This window comes from Dryobates pubescens, chromosome 15, assembly GCF_014839835.1.
Source record: "Dryobates pubescens isolate bDryPub1 chromosome 15, bDryPub1.pri, whole genome shotgun sequence".
NCBI lineage: Eukaryota > Metazoa > Chordata > Aves > Piciformes > Picidae > Dryobates > Dryobates pubescens.
In genome coordinates this window covers 17,130,827-17,151,404 of record NC_071626.1, presented here as the reverse complement: position 1 = coordinate 17,151,404, position 20,578 = coordinate 17,130,827, and the positions used below count along the sequence as shown (strand labels likewise).

General features: G+C 41.9%; 1 protein-coding gene across 4 annotated transcripts in view; it reads right to left on the bottom strand.

Annotated features, from left to right (window-relative positions):
- Positions 1 to 20,578, bottom strand: part of DENND5B (DENN domain containing 5B) — a 104,593-nt gene that overhangs the window by 34,473 nt on the left and 49,542 nt on the right. For all 4 annotated transcript variants that reach the window (XM_054167628.1, XM_054167630.1, XM_054167629.1 and 1 more), the window contains 5 exons: positions 20,433 to 20,542; positions 14,700 to 15,366; positions 6,265 to 6,452; positions 2,058 to 2,594; positions 644 to 875 (listed from right to left, as the gene is read on the bottom strand). In XM_054167628.1, coding sequence (XP_054023603.1) covers positions 644 to 875; positions 2,058 to 2,594; positions 6,265 to 6,452; positions 14,700 to 15,366; positions 20,433 to 20,542 — 1,734 coding nt within the window. The remainder of the gene's footprint in view (positions 1 to 643; positions 876 to 2,057; positions 2,595 to 6,264; positions 6,453 to 14,699; positions 15,367 to 20,432; positions 20,543 to 20,578) is intronic.

Sequence of the window (20,578 nt, the reverse complement as noted above, 5' to 3'; positions counted from 1 at the left end):
ATTTATATCTGTCCCAACACATTTAAGAGTATTGGAAATTAAATACGTACTTGCACAGTATGCAACTCGAGTACAACCTGTAAATGCACCCCTGTGACTGTAATGGAAATAAATCCAAGTCTTCAGTACAGAGCACATTGTTCATTAACACTGAGCAGCTGGAGCTGCTAAATATGCTGGGGACATAAACCTGTGTGGCACTGCCTGCTGCTCTAACCAAATGGCATAAGGCAAATAAAGGTCTTTTTATGGGAAGGGGAAGACAATGGCCATGGAAGGAGACACCAGAACTTGGCTCTTGGGTGTGGCTGGCACTGGTCCCACCACTACCGCAAAGCTCTCCTAATGATGGAACAGGAACTACCTGAAATAGGAAACAGGAAGTCCAGGTCCATGGTTTGGTTTGTGTTTATTAAAGGCACCAGCCTATAACAGCTTGAAGGGCAAATAAAGGCTCATGCTGGTTTTGGTGTTTAAAAGCACGGTGAAAGTTTTGCCTGGGGAAAATAAGGACACCGCTGAGTCCTTCTCAGGTAGCTCTGGGGCTTTGTCACCAGCTGTAATGCTCAGATGACTGAGGACCTACATTTCTTTGTGGTTGACATTGTACTTCTGAATATTTTACTAGCCTGTCTGAACATACCTGCTTCTTTCAAAGTGCTGCATTTCTGATAGTTGGATGTCCGCAGTGCAGGGGCTCTTACATTATATAGCCTTAATTTCTCGATTCGGGAGTCGAAAACTCGCAGAAAAGGGTCCTTCTCTTCCCACTGGGAGATTATCTTATTGTCTATGAAGGTTGCAAACATCTGGGTTTCAATGAAGTGTGAAAGGAATGGGAGGTATGGCTCGGGTTGGTCCGAAAGGAAGGAAGCCTGAAACACAGAACAGATAGTTAGTGCCACATTCCCATCCAGTGATGATGTGACAAGCAGTCCTGTGGCAGAGCACTGATGTGGCAGCCAATGGGAAGGCTTGGGACAAAGCTTCCCCAACACAAAAAACACCTCTCAGGGAGGGCAAGATCCAGTTACAAAGGAGGTTAGCTCATAGGCCATCTCTTTGGTCAGACTGTGAGAAATTACTAAGGTGTCACACATATCAAGAGGTGTAGAATGCTCTTGGGCTAATGTTCTGTTGTGAATCTAAGTAGGACAACTAATCATTAAATTCCAAGCAAGACTGAGCTTGTGTCTAACTGAGCTCTGAAAACTCCACCTGCAGCAGTCCATTTTATTATAGCAGTAATAGTGTAGCTAGCCTAAACAACTCCCTCCTTTTGTACGCTGCACTGTTCATTGCCTGGATATAATCATGACCAATAAAAGGCATGGCAGCATTTTCTTTTTTCTTTTTAAATGAAAAATGGACTCAAATCAATATTTAGCCTGTTCCTGACTGTTCACCTTTGTAACATTCTGCTTGGAGAAGGACTTGTATCTGAAAAACCTGATGGCTATGAGTGCTATCTACTTTGCAAAGTCACTTTTAAACATTTCTCATTCTTTTTTCTGGCTTACAGACTAGTTATTTCCTCATTTCTAATCTCAGCTTCCTTTTCACTCTGGTGTATACACTACCAGGAAATCATAACAGTACTCTTCTGCCTTAACAATGTGATAACCTTCTACTGAACAACACTACCCATAAAGAAAACACTCTGCTGTGAGATCAGGAAATAAGAGACTGGATTTGGTTCTTGTCTTGTGTGTGCAGCTCTCCTCTCAGCAAACAAAAAAAGAAAGATAAAAGTCACTTTCCATTACTACCCTTCCACCAAACCCACAGGAGAAGCCCCATCAGCTAGGCAGAAACCTGCCAGCCTGGTTTGTACAAGTCAGGACAGCTCTGACTGGCTCAGTGGATCTGCACCAATTTACTTTGGCAGGCGATCTGGCCCTGTGTAATCGAAACAGACAAATCTCTCGGTGAGGCAGATGAACAACAGCGGATTAAAGAGTACCTATATACAGAGGCTATAGATACATAATATAGCTATTCCCTCTCCCTCCCAAATGCACTTTCAGATGAAAAAATGAATACATGGCTATCTTTACTTTGTCAAAATTTTGCATTTGTTCCCTGTTTGTCAGCCACGACTCCATGTCAGGAGCAGCCTGAATGACGAAAGCCTCATAGTCTGCAAACATCTGCGTGAAGCGGTTGGCAAAAACCTCACGAAGCTGCACATTCAGTTTGTAGTCCCTCAGCTCCATTTCCTCACATGGCAATTTCCCATCCTTCTCCTTCTCCGTGAGGGGAGCTGTGATGGCCATTTTTTCCATCATCACACCCGTTCTTTTGGTGAGGGCTTGCAGGCGGGCAATTGTCTCGTTGCCTTTCAGCAGCTCATACATGTTGAGGGCATTGCCAGGGATGTTCCCATTCTTCTTGTCATTCACCAAGTCACTAAGAACCAAGTTCTTGAGTTTGGTGGCACTGTCGCTGCAGTGAAGGTTACCCTCAGGTGGGATCCCAAACTGGAGGAGAACCTCGGAGATTTCCTGGATAAACTCCAGCTTGTTGGGGAACTGGGGAAATTCCTCTGGCAGTTCGATGAAATGGCTGTCAATGTCTACAAAGCACAAGTTTGCCTGAAATACAAAGAAGAGTTTTAAAACAGATACTCAGCACTGAATTTGGCTCCTCTGCTAAGCAGTCCTACTTTCCAGGGTGATCCAGACAAAAAAAGTAAAAGCACACATATGCAGAAGACTTATGTAGTGTGATCTAGCTTGTGAGATTTCAGTAAAGCTGGGGACCTACTAGGCAGCAATGATTTAGTGAGTAAATAAAACCTCCTGCCCACTCCTGTTCTCCTGGGGCTTGCAGATCCCACACATGCCACTACAAAGATTTCATATCAGCTTCCAGACCAGCCAAGGACACACCAGAAAGCAGCACCACTTTGCAGCCTACATAAACACTATTTATGTGAATTATTACATCTCAAGGGTAGATTTATTTTACCAGGACCCAACTGCATGAAGCCTCTATAGCTGTGCTACCAAGGGATGAGATACTCGGTGGGAAAGATGACACTTCTATGAGCAAAGCTACAAAAGAAGATCCTGTACAAATACTCTGGGATTATGTCTGAATAGCTTGTCCACTGGAGGTCAAGCCCTTATTTCCCCACTCCCCTCTACCCTCTGTCTCCATGGAGGCTTTTAATCCTGGAAATTTCTCTGCTCAAGATTTAAAGAGAGTGCTTTTAGACAGCTTTGCTATGAATGGAGATGGATCTCAGCCCATAAGATTAAAGCTAAGTGAAGACATGAATCTAGCAGGCAGATACTTTTACTAGGCAAGTGTCAATAGGGGGATGGAAGAACCCTACATAAAAATTAATTACATTGCAAATGCACCCTCAGGAGTAATAAGAGAATGAAAACCAGTAATTGATCTTCTGAGCTGCGGCTTACATCCAAAATTCACTGAATAAAATCTTAAACCAGGTCAGATTCCCAAAGTGCTGAGCTCTGAGGGGTTTTACCCTGACCACAAAGCTGCAGAATGAGAGATGCAGAAACCCACAGGGCAGCAGCAGGTCTTTGTCAGCCTGACTTGGCCATTAACACAGCTTCTCCAATTTCTCCAAGGCACTTTTACTGTTCTTTACTTGTCACCAAACACCATAGACTTATCTTCAGCTTACATGAACAGAAAGGACTTATTTCCCTCCTTTTCTGAAAAGGTTTTCAGCAGGACAATACATTCTACAGCAAATACACTTAGAATATATTGGATATTTCAGGGACATGTTTGACATTAATCATATTTCACCCAGACACTTCAAAGGGTATTAGGATTCATTTGGTGAAGCAGAAGTGTCCCTTTAGCTCACTTTCTCATTATAAAGTTGACCTGTACAAAGAAAAAAACATTTCTTTACACAAAACAAATTGCTTTTTTTAAACTATACAGCTATTATAGAGTGGTGGTATGAGCTGGTACCGTTCTTTAGCTCAAGGACTGTCTTCTTATCTATCAATATTTCATTTCAAAGGCTTTTTAATTTCAGCTCTGCATATCATTTACAAAATTTGAAAAATGAGCTTTAGATTCAGAAAACCCTTGGGGAATTGTTCTCACTTCTCTCTTCAAAAACATCTGATGATTAAAGTTAATGCAGAGAGATTAGTAACCTTAAGACAGCGTGATGGCCACTTGTTAGAATTTTTATCTCTAACAAACAAATGGTTTCTATTTAGAGCAAGAGCCTGAAAAGCTAGCCCCTGGCCTGAACAATAAAGGAATGCTAAAGTGAACAGCACTTCAGCACTGCTTGCATGTTGAGGGATTTTCTGTCTTTTGTTGTCTACAGAAATGTGAGATTACAGATCTTCCCTGTTCAAGACCCCTTTTTTCTTTCCCTTTCCCATAGTTACTGGATCTGTGGTGGTCATAAACACTGATTATTTTTCACTCATTTGCCAAACATCGTAACGGGGATGTGGTTTCCACCCTGCTATTACTCATCCCTCACTGGCAACGGTTAATTTGTTATTCCAGCAATACTGCAAGCCCATCACATTAAAATTGTCATTTAAGGAAAATGACAGCTTAATCTGCTAACTAACAGCACATGACTAATAATTTTTAAAATCACAGTAATTATGTAATATTAGCATGGTTTTACTGAAAAGCATAGCTAGATTTCAGCCTTGTTTCCATGCCAATGCAAATTTCATGCAACTGGGTCACTGTATCCACGAGGCAAGACTTGATTTGCACTGCTACACGCCACCAAGGCTAAGAATCAGTCACCTCCATCAAATACATTCAAAAGATCTTTATTAAAAAACAAATTATCCTTGCACTGTGTCCACTTCCACATAAATACAGTGCCCCCTCTCTCCACAGCCCCCCTGCATATTCTTCTCTGCTGCTGCTCATAACATCATACAAGGCAAGGGGCCTTTAAAGGTCACCTCATCCAACCATTCTGCAGTTAGCAGGAACATCTTTAACTAGATCAGGTCGCTTAAACACCCATTCAATCTGACCTTGAATGTTTCCAGGGATGGTGCATTTGCCACCCCCCTGGGCAATTTTTTCCAGTATTTCACCACCCTCATAGTAAAAAAGACAAATTTTGTTCTCATGTCTAGGCTAAGTCTACCTTTAGTTTAAAGCCATTGCTTTTTACTCTGTAGCAGCAGACCCTGCTAAAAAGATTGTTCCTAGCTTTATTTTAAGTCTCTTTCTAGTACTGAAAAGCCACAATAAGGTGGAGCCTTCTCTCCTCCAGGCTGAACAACCCCAACTCTCTCAGCCTTTCTTCACAGGAGAGGTACTCTGATCATTTTTGTGGCCCTCCTTGGGACCCATTACAACAGGTCCACATCCTTCTTTTGCTGAGGACTCCAGACACAGCACTCCACATGGGGTCCCAGCAGCTCTCATGTGCCTTCCCAGTAAAAGAACCTACTTTTAAGCCTTAGGGCCTCTGCCCCCAGGAAAGGTCCCCATGTAGAGCCAAGCACAGCACTGTGACCACCATAAGATGTTACAGCCAAACAGCTATTCTTTGTTTCTCACTAATTTTAAGAAGAAATCCAAGTTAAAACATGGCATATTCAAGAGATAGGTCCAGTCACCACCTCAAATGCAGGCAGGCTAGTTATATCCCAGTCTTTACAGTACGGTGATCAGTGTCAAGGTTAAAATGTGAAGCAGTTGTAATCGTCTCAGTTTCACTAAAGCTTTTAGCACCTAGACTAGGAGGACCACCTTTCCTTCCTTTTTTTTTCCTCTGTGGAAGATGTAATAGACCAGGTAAAACCTGACCCAACAAGCAACATGCAGGCTCACTAGTAGGTGGAATGTGGCTGACAGGGCACTCTTCTCACCAGCAGTGGAAAGACAAGGACAGGTTTATACTATCTAGCAAATGTGTCTGAGATCCAGACTCCCAAAGATCATCCCTGAACAAGATTCTCTTTAGTGCTCTGTCAAAAAGATTGTGGTGCTGACAAAAAGTAACAAAACCTGGTGAATCGTGTAATATAGGAAAAGCAAAGAAACTTTCAGGGTCCCAGAAAGAGAAGCATTTAAAGGTCAATGCAATTAGCAGTACTCATTAAATGCAGAAATGGATCAGAAGGGCTGTGGAGACTTCCTCTGATGCCTCAGTCCTGATGGCAACAGTCTTCATGGTGCCTGATAAGCTTCACAACATTGAACATAGCATTTCCCAGCAGAGATTCATGCAAGCAATAACACAATTCCAAGCAGCAATCCCATAGGGCCGAGACTCACCTCCTGAGGCAGCTCCAGCTTGGACCGATCGGTTCCCTCCTTAGACTGCAGCCCCATAAGATAGGGAACAGGAGCATCCAGAAAATGCAGAAGAGAGGCAGGAAGGATGGGGACATACACATGCTGCCACTGAAATGGGAACAGAAGTGTCGTGATCCCCTCTGCCACCGTCATCAGACGCTGATAGTCTAGAGAGAGGATGAGAGAGTGACATCAAATTATCTTTCTGTGTTTTGCATTTAAAATCCGGTTGGCAAGGACATTGGTGATAAAACATCACAAAACCCATGGTAAGATGTTATTTTGAAAATAAGACAGTACTTTAAAACTTCAAACATTTTTTATTTTACCAAACCCCATTACTCCCAGGAAGCCTTTCTGAGCATAAATATTCATGTCTTACATAGTTCTATTCCACCATTAAATGTATTTATTAAAAGGGTAACAAAAGTTGTCTCTATAGTACAGGATAACAACACTAATCCTATTAAAAAAGGTATTTTTAAAATGGGTATAGAAGCTCTGAGATGTTATGCAATTCACAAAGCTCAACATGAAAACAAAACCAAATCCTGATACAAAGAAGCCCGGTATCTCAAAATCCTTCCCATACTGCAGTACAGCAGAAACAAGATCTTTTGAGGGGAAAGCGACAACAATTTACCCCTGCCCAGAAGAGCTAAGGCCTCCCTAGTTCAGGTGCTACCTCCAAAACAGGTTCAAATCTTTAGCTGTAAGCAGAGGAGAATTTAATCTGGGATTTTCTCAGCAAATGCCCAACCACAGAGTTTTTGAGTGTAAAGCCTACGGAAGAGTGCCCACATACACTCATTCAAACCAGAAACAGCGTTCTTGCTGTGATCACTACACTGCCAGTCCGGTTTCAACACATGCAGCCTTCCTGATGAGAGAAGAATTTGGCAGTTGTCCAACTTTCTGTTCCAGTAACCCACTAAAGGTAAGGCAGGAAGCCTACTGCGGAGCTGAAGTCAGCCTGGATGTTCTAAATCCAGTCCAATGCTTTAAAAATAGACTGTGCTTCCTCTTTCATTTCCTTTTAATGTTCTTTGAAAGCACTTGGAAGCATTTGAAACCATGGGCTACCTGGACACCACTTCCTTTCCTCTGCTGCTCCTTGAACATGCATAAAGCATTACCACAGCTTTGCAAGGCCACGCGTTTAAACATGTATCCTGGAAGATGATATTCAGATGATGTTCTCAAAGAGGACCTTACCAAAAGGAACAAAATGATTCTAAGCAGTAGTTGTAAACAAACCAAAACCAACAAAGAAACAATTGGAAATTAAAAATCCACGAGCCTTAATGAATAAGAGAATTCTTCAGAGGGAAACAGGGGAACTGGCTTTAAAACATTCACGTGACTAGTACTTTTATCCACATGCTACCTCTACAAAGTATTGCAAGCAACTACTATTCTCCTGGTGCTTTTTGTACCAAGGCATGGATTAGCTGAGCCAGGTATATTGGAAAAAATGGAAAACAAACATTAATATTGTGCTCTGAGTGTGAGTCAGGCAGAGTGCACAACAGCTGTGAGACTTGTCTAGGGACTTGGCACTGTAGATCTGTAATGTTTATATATAGCACCCTGCAGATGGAAAAGGAAACCTGAAATTCACATCTGAGACAAAAATTGTTTATGAAAGCAAGGGTTTTCAAATCAGATCTCAATAGCTCTACAGATGCAGTGCCTCTGTGCATCACAGACTTCAAAGCATCCTGAAAGCTTCCATCTTTCATCTGGTTTGTATACTAGCAGCTGTGATGACTGACAAGCCAGAGCAGGTGATTTTCAAGAGATCTCAGACATAATGCACAAAACCACTTCAGGAGATGTTTTTTCACCACAGAAATCACCAGTGCTGTTTTCAGGAAACTTGGACAGGTTGGTGACACGGAGTGGTAACCAGCAGACCATCCTGAGGAAATGACACATAGCATTGCAACGCCCTTCATCCCCAATAGAAGAGTGCTACAGCACGAGTTGCAAGATGAAAGCAAAGCAGCAATTTATGTAAAGCTGAAAATAAATATTTCCTTAAACAGGATGGTCAAGACAAGGCTGCATCTATTTGCCTGAACTAAAAATTAGCATCTCAGACTGGGGGTCAGCTCTGCCCCAAGAGAAACATTCTGAGGAGGATGCCCACCAAGACCAATTCTTTTCATGTTCCCTTCCTGGCAAAAGTTTAATGGGGAAAAAAATAGCTTCCACTTCAATAAATTTCCATTTACACTATTTATCCATGTCATAGCATGCCATCAGTGGTTCAGCATAAATTAGTTTATGATTAAGAGCCACCTCAAGAATTAATTCACAGGAAAACTTGAATTAGCTCGTATTACTAGCATGGTTAAGCCTCTGAGAGCAGGATAAAAGTCTCTGACAAAGCTGACAAAGTGGTAGTAGGGCATGTGAAGATGCCCCTGATGACCCAGGAAGGCCCTAGATCATCCCTGTGATGCTGGGGCAGAGCAGCTTCCGCAGCAGGCAGCAACTCTGTGCCAGGGCATCAGGGTGGAGGGGAGGACACAGCCTCCAGCAAGGCAACAGCTTTGCTCAAGAGCACTTTCAGGTGTTGTGTTATTTATCCAGCATTTGCTACAACTGGAATGTAAAGGCCTAATTTCATTTTCTTCCCCTCCGCATTCTTAAAAGGTAAAGAAGTTTTATAATGGAAAATAGTAAGAAGCCATTTAAAAGAGTGAGGAGGTGGTGGAGTGTGCCTGTGTGTGCCCAGTGTAAAAGCAGTTGCCCCAGTCTTCCTTTGCAGTTCATTGTGAATACAAACAGGAGTTGTGGCACAGACCCTATATTAGCTCCTTTCCCTTGTTTCCAGATGCTTTAAAAACTTGACTTTTTAAGGCCATGTTGACAACTAAGCTGAGCCACTTTTAGTTAGAAAATGTTTTTGTCTTTTCACAGAAGTTAAAGAGTATAATTAGATTCTCTTATTTCTCTATCCAATTACTTGCCTGCTTTCCAGGGACACATGCACTGTAGGCTCCTCTGTGGTGTCCTTGAGCCCTACACCTAAACCACCTTCACAGCATAGACACTTTTTGTCTATATGTAAATCGTTCTCCACAATAGCTTCCCATTGTTTTTGATGAATGCTAGTGTAAAGAGCATCTCCTTAAACAATGAGCAGAAGAGCAAAGGTTTTCTATGTAACTAGTCGGTGTGAGATGCTTTAAAAGGCAAATCATGTGTGTATTTGCTTTCAAAAATCTCCCCCAAAATAGTCTGTGTAAGGAAGATCTTTCAGACATTGCCTTGTTCTGTGTGATGACTATACACACACACATATATATATGCATAGTAATTTGTTTTATAATTTCTAAGACTGAAAAATAAAAGTGCAAGGACTCTTTCAACCTTTGAGGAGCAATTACTCAGGCCCTTTGAAAACCAGCTTGGGAAATGCCCAGAATTACAGCGAGTAGAAACAGCCTAAGCTCTAAGAAGTTTATCTTTGTCTCATCCACCCTCTCATGTTTAAATCCCAGAAAGCCAGACATATGAAATGGATTGCCGAGGCTTCCACAGAGTCCACAGTTCAATTAATCTCTTTCCAACAGACAGCTCACGCCAGTGGCGGTTTGTTACTGATCCTTGGGAAGTTCCAGCAGCTATCATAGAGTGTTATTAACTTGGACACTGCTGGAAGCCTGGACATTCACAATACCCCTACATTTCCATGGTCTCACGGGAGACCTATGTTCTGAATAAAATAAAGGGTACTTGAAAGAGAATTAATTGCTATGATTGAATAAACTATAATAAAACTACAACAGCAAGTCTGTTCCATAAGTGAAAGTCTTGTAAGCTCACACAATGTTAGATGTGTGCTACACCATGTGCCTTGTTTAGTGATAATGAGTATGACTAGGTATCATTTTTTCCTGCTTTATTGCAAGCCTGATAGTTCTTCCTTTGGAAGTCATAGGAACACATCATAATCCAAGCTTTGATTTATAAAGGATTATGTTTATAAGGCTACAAGCAAAAGACTGCACCCAGAAGAACTGCAGGGAAAAAATATCTAATCCCTCCTCTTGTTTTTCAAAGCCTCATTGTTAAAAAAACGCCCTATTACAGCTTAGAAGTATTCTCTATATGAAGGTAGCACAGAATCACAGAAATCTGGTGGGAAGAGACCTCAAAGATCATCCAGTCCAACTCTTGATCCAGCACTGAAGGCTCAACACTAAACCATGTCCCTAAGTGCCAGGTCCACACACCACTTGAATGCCCCTAGGGATGGTGACTCCCCTTCCAGTGAAGAAATAGTTCCTAACAGGTAGCCTGAACCTCCCCTAAGGCAGCTTGTAACCATTTCCTGTGGTCCTGTCTCTTGCCATCAAAGCCCCCCCTCCTCACTCCAACTCCCTTCAGGTAGTTGCAGAGTGAAATGAGGTCTTCCCCCTGCCTCCTCTTCTCCAGAATGAACAACCCCATCTCGCTCAGATCTCATGTACTCCAGGCCCTTCACCAGCCTCACTGCCCTTCTTTGGACATGCTCCAGCACCTCAATGTCCTTCCTATAGTGAAGGGCCCAGAACTGAACACAACAGTGATTTCGCTTAACTCTGAAGTTGTTTTGCCATTGAGGATGCAAGCACAGGTCTCTGCCAGCTCCCAAGCTATCCCTGTCTTGTTTCACATGTTGACCTAACGCTGCCACAGCAAGCTGCACAGATGTTCCACATCTTCAGTTTGAAATGCTCTAGTCAAAGCAGCTTTTGCCCCAGAAGGACAAAATTATCCACACCAGCAGTTCCCAAACTCTGTTTTTCAAAGCAATGGTGATATCTCCTTAGCACTAGGCTGCTTTAAAGTTTAAATCATAAACTTGAGAGAAATTGAGGATTACAGCAGCTGTCTACTTTGGAGTGTTTGGGAACAAAAGATCTTAAAAAGTGAGTGCAAAAAATGACCTCATCATTCTCTCATGCCAGTCTCTCCATCATTCTGCTTGACCTCCATGGTCACAAGATGAAGTTATAGTCCACTGAAATCCCTTCATTTTCCCAAGTAATGGGGTACCCCTCACCTGTAAAATACCATGAACAGAGCAACTAGATAACTAAAGTTGACAGTAGCAGCCATAGTACTAACAGTTACCACCTGGTCCTGTCCACTTCACGGAGTTTTGCCAGACACTCTCATATCATGCTGGGAATATGTCCAGGGCAAGCTGGGTAAAGTCACCCAACACTCTCACCTCTTTATTTAGTTGGATGGCTTTGTTTTAGGCTGCTGCAAATATTATTCCTCAGCTACAGAGTTAAAAATAAACTGTTTCATCATAACTGCTAGTTGACTAGAGAAAAATCACTCCAGAAAAGCCAGTACAGTCTCTGCACAATCTTTCTGCCACCTCTTCGCTGCTGTTAAAGCTAACTACCTGCACCTCCCCTTCACCACCATCCTTTAGCCAGGCAGTTTGCTGCCCTCACTTGCCTAGGAAGTTAGGAACTGAAGCTGTTTGGCCAGTGTTTCCCAGTGTTTGTAGTATCCATATCCCTCCTGCTCTTTCTTGGCTGCAAAAAGTAGCCTGACTTCAGATGTTTAGCGAGAAGTTTCGGATTCTCAGCAGACAGCCAGCAGGCTCACTGCATGGTCAGGAGTGTGCAACAATTTATATTCTCCAACTCACCTTTCCAAAGGTCTGTACTCTTTAAAAATAAGAACAATTTTTATTTTATTTGTTTAGGCAAGCTGGAATGAAAAGCTTCCCTCCAATGAGGCTCCAAAAGGTCAGCTTATATTTTCTTGCTGTGTCATTGGCCATGCCATCACTGAAATAGTTTGGAGAACTGAAGTTAGGTTTTTGGTCCAGTGCTCTGATTTCCCAAGAATGGGATCATTTCAGTGAATCCTGCCTTTGCATTCACAATGCTGTCTTGCTTGAAATTGCACCCTGTGAGCATAAGAGCATCTTCTACTAAACTCTTCTTTTGTTCAGGAAGGTTCAAGCAAGGCCAGGCCACTGGAAACACACTCCAGTAAGTCCACTCACTTTAAAGCACAAAGGGAAGAAGGACAAATGTGCAAAATCTCTTTCTCATTTGTTACTTTGGAAGAAAGGATCTCTAAGTCAAATACTGTCTTCATCTTTTGACTTGAAAGAACCTGAGAATTAAGATAACGTTTCTCCCTGATGGCTCTCAAAGCTTAGAGAGGAGATTTCAGTAGTATCTAGCCTACTTATATGTCCAATAGTAAAAGAGCTGCTTTGCCTTCCTCTTCCAGGGACTGCAAAACTGACATTTAAAATAAGCTGCAGTGCACAATTATCCAAGCACTCAGCTATCAGGATATGCCAAAAGTGAGGCTTTGCACTTGACCTCCACTCCACATTCCTCACCTCTGGGAACAGGCATTACTATGCTATTTACATAATCACAGTATTTCCCTAACACAACTTTTCCCCATGTGCCACCAAGTTGTGTCTACACTAGACAGGGAAACAAAGATCATATCAAGGACATGTCTAAACACATCAATAATAAGGGGGAGGTGGAAATGAAAAAAAAAAAACAAACATGAATTTTGGAGGGTGGAGAAGATTAATTGTCACTCTCACTTTGCTTTTAAACAGTGCCACAGTGAAAACAAAGCAAGCAAGCCCTTAAACTTGAGCCAGTAACTGGAAGGAACCCACTTATTTACATAACTTCTGGTGGTGCTGAAAATGGAGTCAAAAGTATTCAGTGGCTACTTTGTATCTATCTCAAGGACTACTACAAAACTGAGGCATCTGGAGGTCACTCTCCATCTGCACAGAATATTACTAAAATGAAATCTGACAAGCAGATTTTTCCTACAGCTTACAGGAAAAAAAATAATCTCAGTTTTCACTGAGTCTACAAGCAGGGACCAGGGCTTGATGGGAGTAACAAGCAGTGATGGGGAGTCTTCTCAGAGGAGCTGCTGTTTAATGTCAACCCCCAGTGTCAAGTGGTAAAGGCAGCACACACACATAAGCAGAAGGGAGGGGAAAAGCAACCTAATGAAAACTAACAGCAGGATTTTTGCTCACACTTCGAGCCAAGAGCAGATAAAGCCTTTCATTTTCAGTTCTTGAAAGCAAACCCCTGGAACCCATGTGGAGAAGAGCTCTGTAAAGAACTAGAAATTCTTTGAATACAGTCATTTGCAGAACTACCCTCCTTCCACCTCCCTGAACATTTTCCCCACTCTCAGTCATTTATTCATTAGTATTATTAATACACACTTACTGACCTTTTCTTTTATATAACAAAGGCAAGTGTTCACTTCTGGAGCCTGAAGGTTCATTACCCATACTTTCCTTTCCATTCCAAGCTCTGTTGCTTGAATCCCATCTCTTGAGAAGTTCAGGTATTCAGCATCTTTTCTTCTTTTTTGTTGAGAGATACACATACCTTCTAGCTTCAAATTGTTCGTTCTAGTCTGATAAACCCAGTCCCCACAAACTTTACGCCTGAGGTACAATTTACAAATCTAGAGCCAGCATCACAGAAATTGTGATAATATGGACAGACATCCATATGAGTCTTGGAAGAACCTCCAAAACATTTGGACAACCCCAGTGGGAAACTCTGGTGCATTGCAACAGTTGCAGCACAATAACTTTTGTTACCCCAGTATCACCCAGGCTAGACTGGCAGAAACCAACAACATACAGGAAACAGTAATACGGGTGTGAAAACCCTGAGCATCCTCTGAGTTAAGCTGAGATTCCCAAGACTTGTTGCAAAGTATTGCACTATTGCAGAAAGACACAGCCAGAAAAGAAAGGGCCACGTTTTCAGAAGCTTGCTGGTATGGACAGGCTTCATGCAGGCAACTAACCTTTGCTGATTACAACCTTCAGTGTCTCAAAACGTACCACCAACATCTTGTCAGAAAAGTTCCCAGATGTCTCAGATATGACTACAAAGGGCTGCCCTACAACTCCATTCAGTTCCAGCACAGCTAAAAAGTTCCGGGTGCTTTAACCAGAACACATGCATCACACAGGATATCTCAAACTGCAATGTGCTACTGAAATTTGAAATGGAAAGTAGCATGAGTATCTTCTGAAAGATGGTGTCTGCTGGTATTTCTGCAGAAGGCAGGATTAGTTTCATGATGTCTTGGAGCATGATCAAGGGCAATGTAAGGATAATAATTAAGCAAATTCTACTGCTAGCTGTCACAAGTGATAAATACAATGCATAATTAAACAAGCAGCACCTAGACTGCCTGGAGGAAACAATTATTTAGGGCTTTCATTAGGACAGACTCCTTTCTCTCACATTTTTTCATTACATTCTCACACTTTACAAACCTGCTTAAAATCAACAGCTCTCGTGGCTGCAGCTGCCTGAGAACTGCCTGCTGGGAACAGACCTAATGTGCATCACCAGATGAATGCCCACCTTGTGAATACAGAAGGATCTGCATCTCCAGAAGAACACAGGTGAAAACCTGGACCAGGTTTTCCAGGCCCAGCAGCTCAAAGACTTCCCGCAGTGGGTAGTCAGAGAGTGGCAGTTCATTGGGCCCAGGTCTCTGGCAAATGATGGGTTCATAAACCCCATAAAACTTCAGCGATCTTCCTGGTGGCGGCAAGGGCACCTCGTAGAGGATGTTGTGGATGTAACTCTCCAGGGGCAGAGGTGGTGGCTGCTGGGAGGTCACTGCCTTGTAGAGCTGGATCAGGAACTTCTTGCAGGCTTGCATAAAGGGCAGAGGGGTGATGAGGCATATGCATTTGGAGACATACAGTGTGTCTCTGCTGATGTCATAGGAATTGTACCGCTGGAGCTTGGCAAGGGATGTGGCATCACCCTCGTCAATGCTGCTTGCCAGGGAGTCCATGCTGCAAGAGGAGGAGGCACAGACACTGCTGTATTGCTCTGCATTGTGCATCTGGTAGAGTGTTTGCATGGCTGTACAGATCTGCTTGCTGGTGACCTCCTCATAGAATGTGAGCACAAATCCATAGGTACGAGAGCCATCTTCTCTGGTGATGATGAATGAATGGAGCTGTGGATCTCTGTTATCTGCCTGTGTCCTGAAAGACAGCCCTTTGGGCATACACAGCTAAGAAAAGAGAAGAGAAATAGATAGAGTTATCTAAGCTACAGTTTTGTTTTGTTGCTTTTGCTTTAGAGGCACATTCCTTTTATCCACTACATCATAACAAGCCATATATCATTAAATATAATCCCCCTGAAAAGCAGCCCAAGAACAAACAGCCTGAAACTGCTGCTACTTAGGAAGTAGATGTGGCTGAAGAAGGGAAAACAATCTCCAACACGATCCACCTAGTAGGCCACTGCAACTCATCTTCATTACTGTTATTTTCACTACTGAATCGTCTTTGTCTCATTTACTTAAGCATCGTATAAAGCCACCAATTTTTGGTCTTATTTGCATATATTATGCCCACAGTACTCTAAAGTCTGAGAGTCAAAGAAGCATCTTACACCACTCAATTCAAATTACACAGACTTCTTGAAATTCTTTGATCTTCTCTAATTTTCTTAAAAGAAAGAAAAAAGACTGACAGCTACTGCACTTACATTCTTCCTCATAGCTTGTATTGGAAAAAGAGGGGAGAGGCACAAAATCTATGAAAGCCTCATGCTTTATTTACCACTAAGCAGAATCTTTTGCAGTGGTTCTACTACACTGAGTGTTTCACTTAAACGCAGCCCCAGTGATAATTAAAGGCATTTTCTCCAGGCATTCCTCAGGAATTCTATTAGCCATCTAACACAAAATAACAAAACATCCCACAAAAACTTCTTGGAATGTGTCAGCATGAAACTCCCTATGTTCTAACTACATCAGTATGTTTATACATGAAGAACTGAAGCTTCCTTTGTACTTTACATCTGAAGAAATAAAAATAAAGAAGAGAAAGAGAGCTTATAAAGTGCTCCTCCTGTTCCAAAAGGCAACATTAGAAGCCATCTTTCCCATGGGATGTGAATTACACTGAACTGAATGTGTACTCCAAAGTATCATCTTGACCAGGAGTAAATTCTACTGATAGTAAAGGACTTCAGAAGAACCAATTATATATTTTCAGGCATATCACACTCTGAACTTCATCAGTGCACCCTGCAGAGACCATTCAACAGCCGGACAAAGCTGCTACCAGTCCAGCTGGGATTTAGGTAAGCAGTCCAGACTCACTTCACAATATGCTAGCAAGCCCCTGAATTATCTAGGGAAGCTCCTAAGTATTCTTTAGACAGTAATGTATATGGAAATAAGTAGCCTGGAGTTTGGTAGAATAATTCAATTCAATTGATGGACTTTGCTGAGATAAACCATGACGTCGTAGCCACAAACTGCAGCCAAATTGCTTCTCCAGTGTAAAAGGTAGTTAAAAAAACACTTGCTTCACACTGTATTTAAATTTATTTTGCACAATATAGATCTGTTAACCTCATTCTTTTTGGCAAGCTCACTTAATAAAAATTTATTTCTAGAACATGGGCGTTCATTGGTAGCCTTATTCAATTCAATCAGACTGAAACGGCAGGGTTTAATCTCAACACAATTAAAGGCTATATTTTCCTCACTTTATGGAAATATACATTCATAAGCAAATTATAAATACTGCTACAATCAAGAACAGAAAAGCATCAGGGAAATTTAGGCCAGCTGACACAGTTTCAGAAGGCTGTTTTAAATAAACTTCCTCTAAGTCTTAATTATTATTCCCTTGTCCTTTACAAACTGCGTATACACACACAAAGGGACACCCATCAGTTTCAGTCACAGTTTGGCAGAGTATCAACATTTAAAGACCCTGTCTGCAAACCCTGGCACAGATGCTGCTGCTGACATTAAATCTACAAAAGGACATGGTGAGGAAAGAGGAAGAAAGAAAGAAGATGGAAAAGTACCAAGGCAGGGAAGAATCATCAAGAGTCACTTAAGAAGCTAAGATCAAAAGGAAGGGCATGCGTTCATTTTCCAGCGACAGAAAGCTTCAAATTTGCAGTTAAGACATGAAAACTTTCATCTTAGTGCCGTGGACATCAATCACTTCACATCTTGTCTGTTTGCTACATGCACCACAGAAGAGTGCTGGGAAGAGCAGCTCAGGACCTGCTAAGGGCACCGAAAGCTTTGCCAGCTGGTGAAACTGGCTGACTAACGATGAGAAGGCAGCCAGTCAGTCACCTTTATTGCATCTTCATATAAACACATGAAGCTGTCCAAGATTACTGATCAAAGGAGAAGATTTTGTTTTTCAGAGCACTTTACTATTTATATTTAAACATATCCATCAGCAGAAAAAGCAGTGGAATTAAATTATATTTGCAATAAGGCTCAGCATTAATATGGGTTGTAAAAAAAAGGCAAGCTGCACAGACAGACAAAAAGATACCTACTCCATGCTCCATCTTTTGAAGGGGTAAGTAGGGGATACCCTTTTCCTAAACACAGGGGCAGGACAGACACATGTTGTAATCCCACCCACTTCTTTCTCCTTCCAGTCATCATAAATTGCAGATATTTCTGAACCAAAGGTTCCCTCTGGACCGTTGCCCATTAGCACTAGTTGACCTCTTCTCCATGAGATCCCCTATTACACTTCTTAAGCCCCTGTGTATTTTTCATGTTCACAACATGCCGTGGCAGCAAGCTCCATACCTAAATTGCAGTGTGAGTGAGGGGGTGGAAAGAAACGTGGTTTTGTTTGTACTAAAGCCGGCTCCTTCAAATTACACTGGGGAGACTTAATTGTTTTATTTCAGATGCTAAATGGACAATGCTGCCTGAGAGTTCAGAAATATAGGCAAAAATGTATATAGCTTGATGAAACAGGGAGCTCACATGGGAGGGTGTTTTCCTAAAATTCCCACATTCCTCCCTACTGAGAAGCTGGGTTTGGTGCAACACATTACTTGCAGAATGGCCACAGAAGATAGTATATGTGACGTTTGGCAGCAGTAATCCCAAAAAGCAGGGGGGGGAAGAGATAGTTCCCTATTAAAGAGAACTCTGTGCTTTGATATATTCTTCAGAAGGGAGAGACAACATGACTCATTGGCACAGTGATTGCTTGGGACTTCAGGGGGTTATTTTTTAAAGTGACAGGATGGTTTCAGAAGGCAATTGAAATTCCTCGGGCATCCAGCAAAGCCAGAATTTGCCCAAGTTAACCTTCAAGGATTTATGCATTTTCTTCTCTGAAGAAAATTGCTTCTGGAAGCTCATATAAAGCAAATACATAAGCAGAACTAATACAGCAAAGCAAGATCAGAAAGGCCAATAATTGCCTCAAGGGATTTTGTGGAGGTGGATATTACTTTAAATGATGTTTAAGATCAAAACAACAAAGAAGTGTTCCAAAAGATGCTGCTGTTGGTAGATGACTTCTTTTGTTTGAGTGTTTGTTGTTGTTGCTGCTTGTCTGGTGTTTTGTTGTTGTTTGTTGTTTTGTTTTGGTTGGTTAGGATTTTTTGTTTGCTCCGTGACACACTGCAAATGAAAGATGTGTTCTTCAGCTATTTGATTTCAGCTGAATGCATCTCAGTTCAATTATTGTATTTTAATAGGTCTTTTGCTGGTTTTAGCATTCCATTTTTGTCTGATAATATCATCACACTTCATGAATACTAGACAGTTTTACCTGTAATGTGAGAAGACAAACCACACAGCAATGCCAGCTATTGCCTCTTGCTGCCACATTCTTCCTGCACACACCCCCACACTTCTCTCAACACCCCCTCAACTCAAAGGCAGAGACTTGGTAGTTGAGTTAGTACCATCTTAACTGTGCTGATAAAGCATCGTCCTGAGTTTTCTGTATAAGCACAGTCATATGGAGACCAACCCAAATACCATCTCTACCAGTGCACAGTTTGAAGCAGTGAATAGTTTGAAATCACAGCTGTCAGTGGGCACAGGGAGAGATCAGCTCATCTCTGCCTTTCCATGTTTGTGTAGTGCTTTCTGTACCACTGCTATTTCCAGCTCTAGTGTTTTCTTGTTAAGTATTTGCCACAATGCTAAAAAAGACAATTCAGTGGAAATTGAGATGAGATTTAGATTTCTACATCTTCATGATTGCAGAGAAGTTCCAAATGAATTTTTGCATCTGCAAAAGCCATTTTACTGTGGGTTTTATGTGTTCTTTGTATCACTGTCTCCTAGGTGAGGGGCCGGAGGTTTTTCTGACTTCATACTTGCAACCATAATGTTGATTCTGTAGCTAGTATGTAATCCTTCCCTCCTCAGATGAGAAACACATCTAAACCAGATTGGGGAAATGGGGTTCCCTAGCTTTCCAGTTTGAGTTAGACGCAATGCACATCTTTGAAAATAGCTGGAAGCACTAATATTGTTTACTACTATTACAACTGTTTACTTTTAAGTCATAAACTAAATCAAATTTTCTGTACTGGGAAGCTAAAATACCAGTAATCTGTTGTCTTTGCTAGGATATGTTCTTAACAAATGCTTTGGTGATTTTGGAAACATCCTTTGAATAGCAACCCTTTGGGAAAATTTCCAGTAGATCATCAGTCTTCCAGTTATCATTGCCCCCACTCCAGAAGCTGTTTCTTCCTCCCACCCCTGTCAACAGGGCTTAGCCACATGGACATTCACACCAAAGTTAGTTGAGAGGAAAGAGATGTACAGATGTATTGCTCTACAGGTGCCATTAGAAGTGACTACCCAAAAAAGCTGTGGTTTAGGTAAGTTCCAGCTTCTGCACAAATATTCCTCTTTTCCTTGCTATATGCATCATTAAGGGTTTCTTGTCCTCAAAAATTTCATGTGAATATTAAGCATCTTAAAAATTCCTTGGTTTACCTCCTTCCCACCTGTGGACCTCTCCCAGGTGTAGTACCTGCAGACTACACCTCTTCTCACCCAGTCATTGAGATGGTGATTAGACTTGTTTCATCACACAGTAGACTTAACAAGAACTAATGAGAGAAATGCAGCATTTTACTTTTGTTGTGCATGAAAGTATTCTCCACAGCTTTTCAACCAGCAACCTAAGAACAGGTGGTCTTAGCTCCAGCAAAGCACCTTCATCATCACATCACAAGGGCCGGCTGTAAACAACCCAGGACCTACTTGAGAATTGAAGCTGCCACGAAACAGGCCAAGAAGACAGTCTCTCTACCTACCATGTTGACAGCATCCTGGTCAAAGGGGTTCCACTCAATGTTCTGAGGATAATGGGCCAAAACTTTGGACTTGAAGGTTCTTCGTAATGGACTCTGGTCAAAATTCTCTCCTGCAACAAATGAAGGAATAATGATTTGTCACAGCA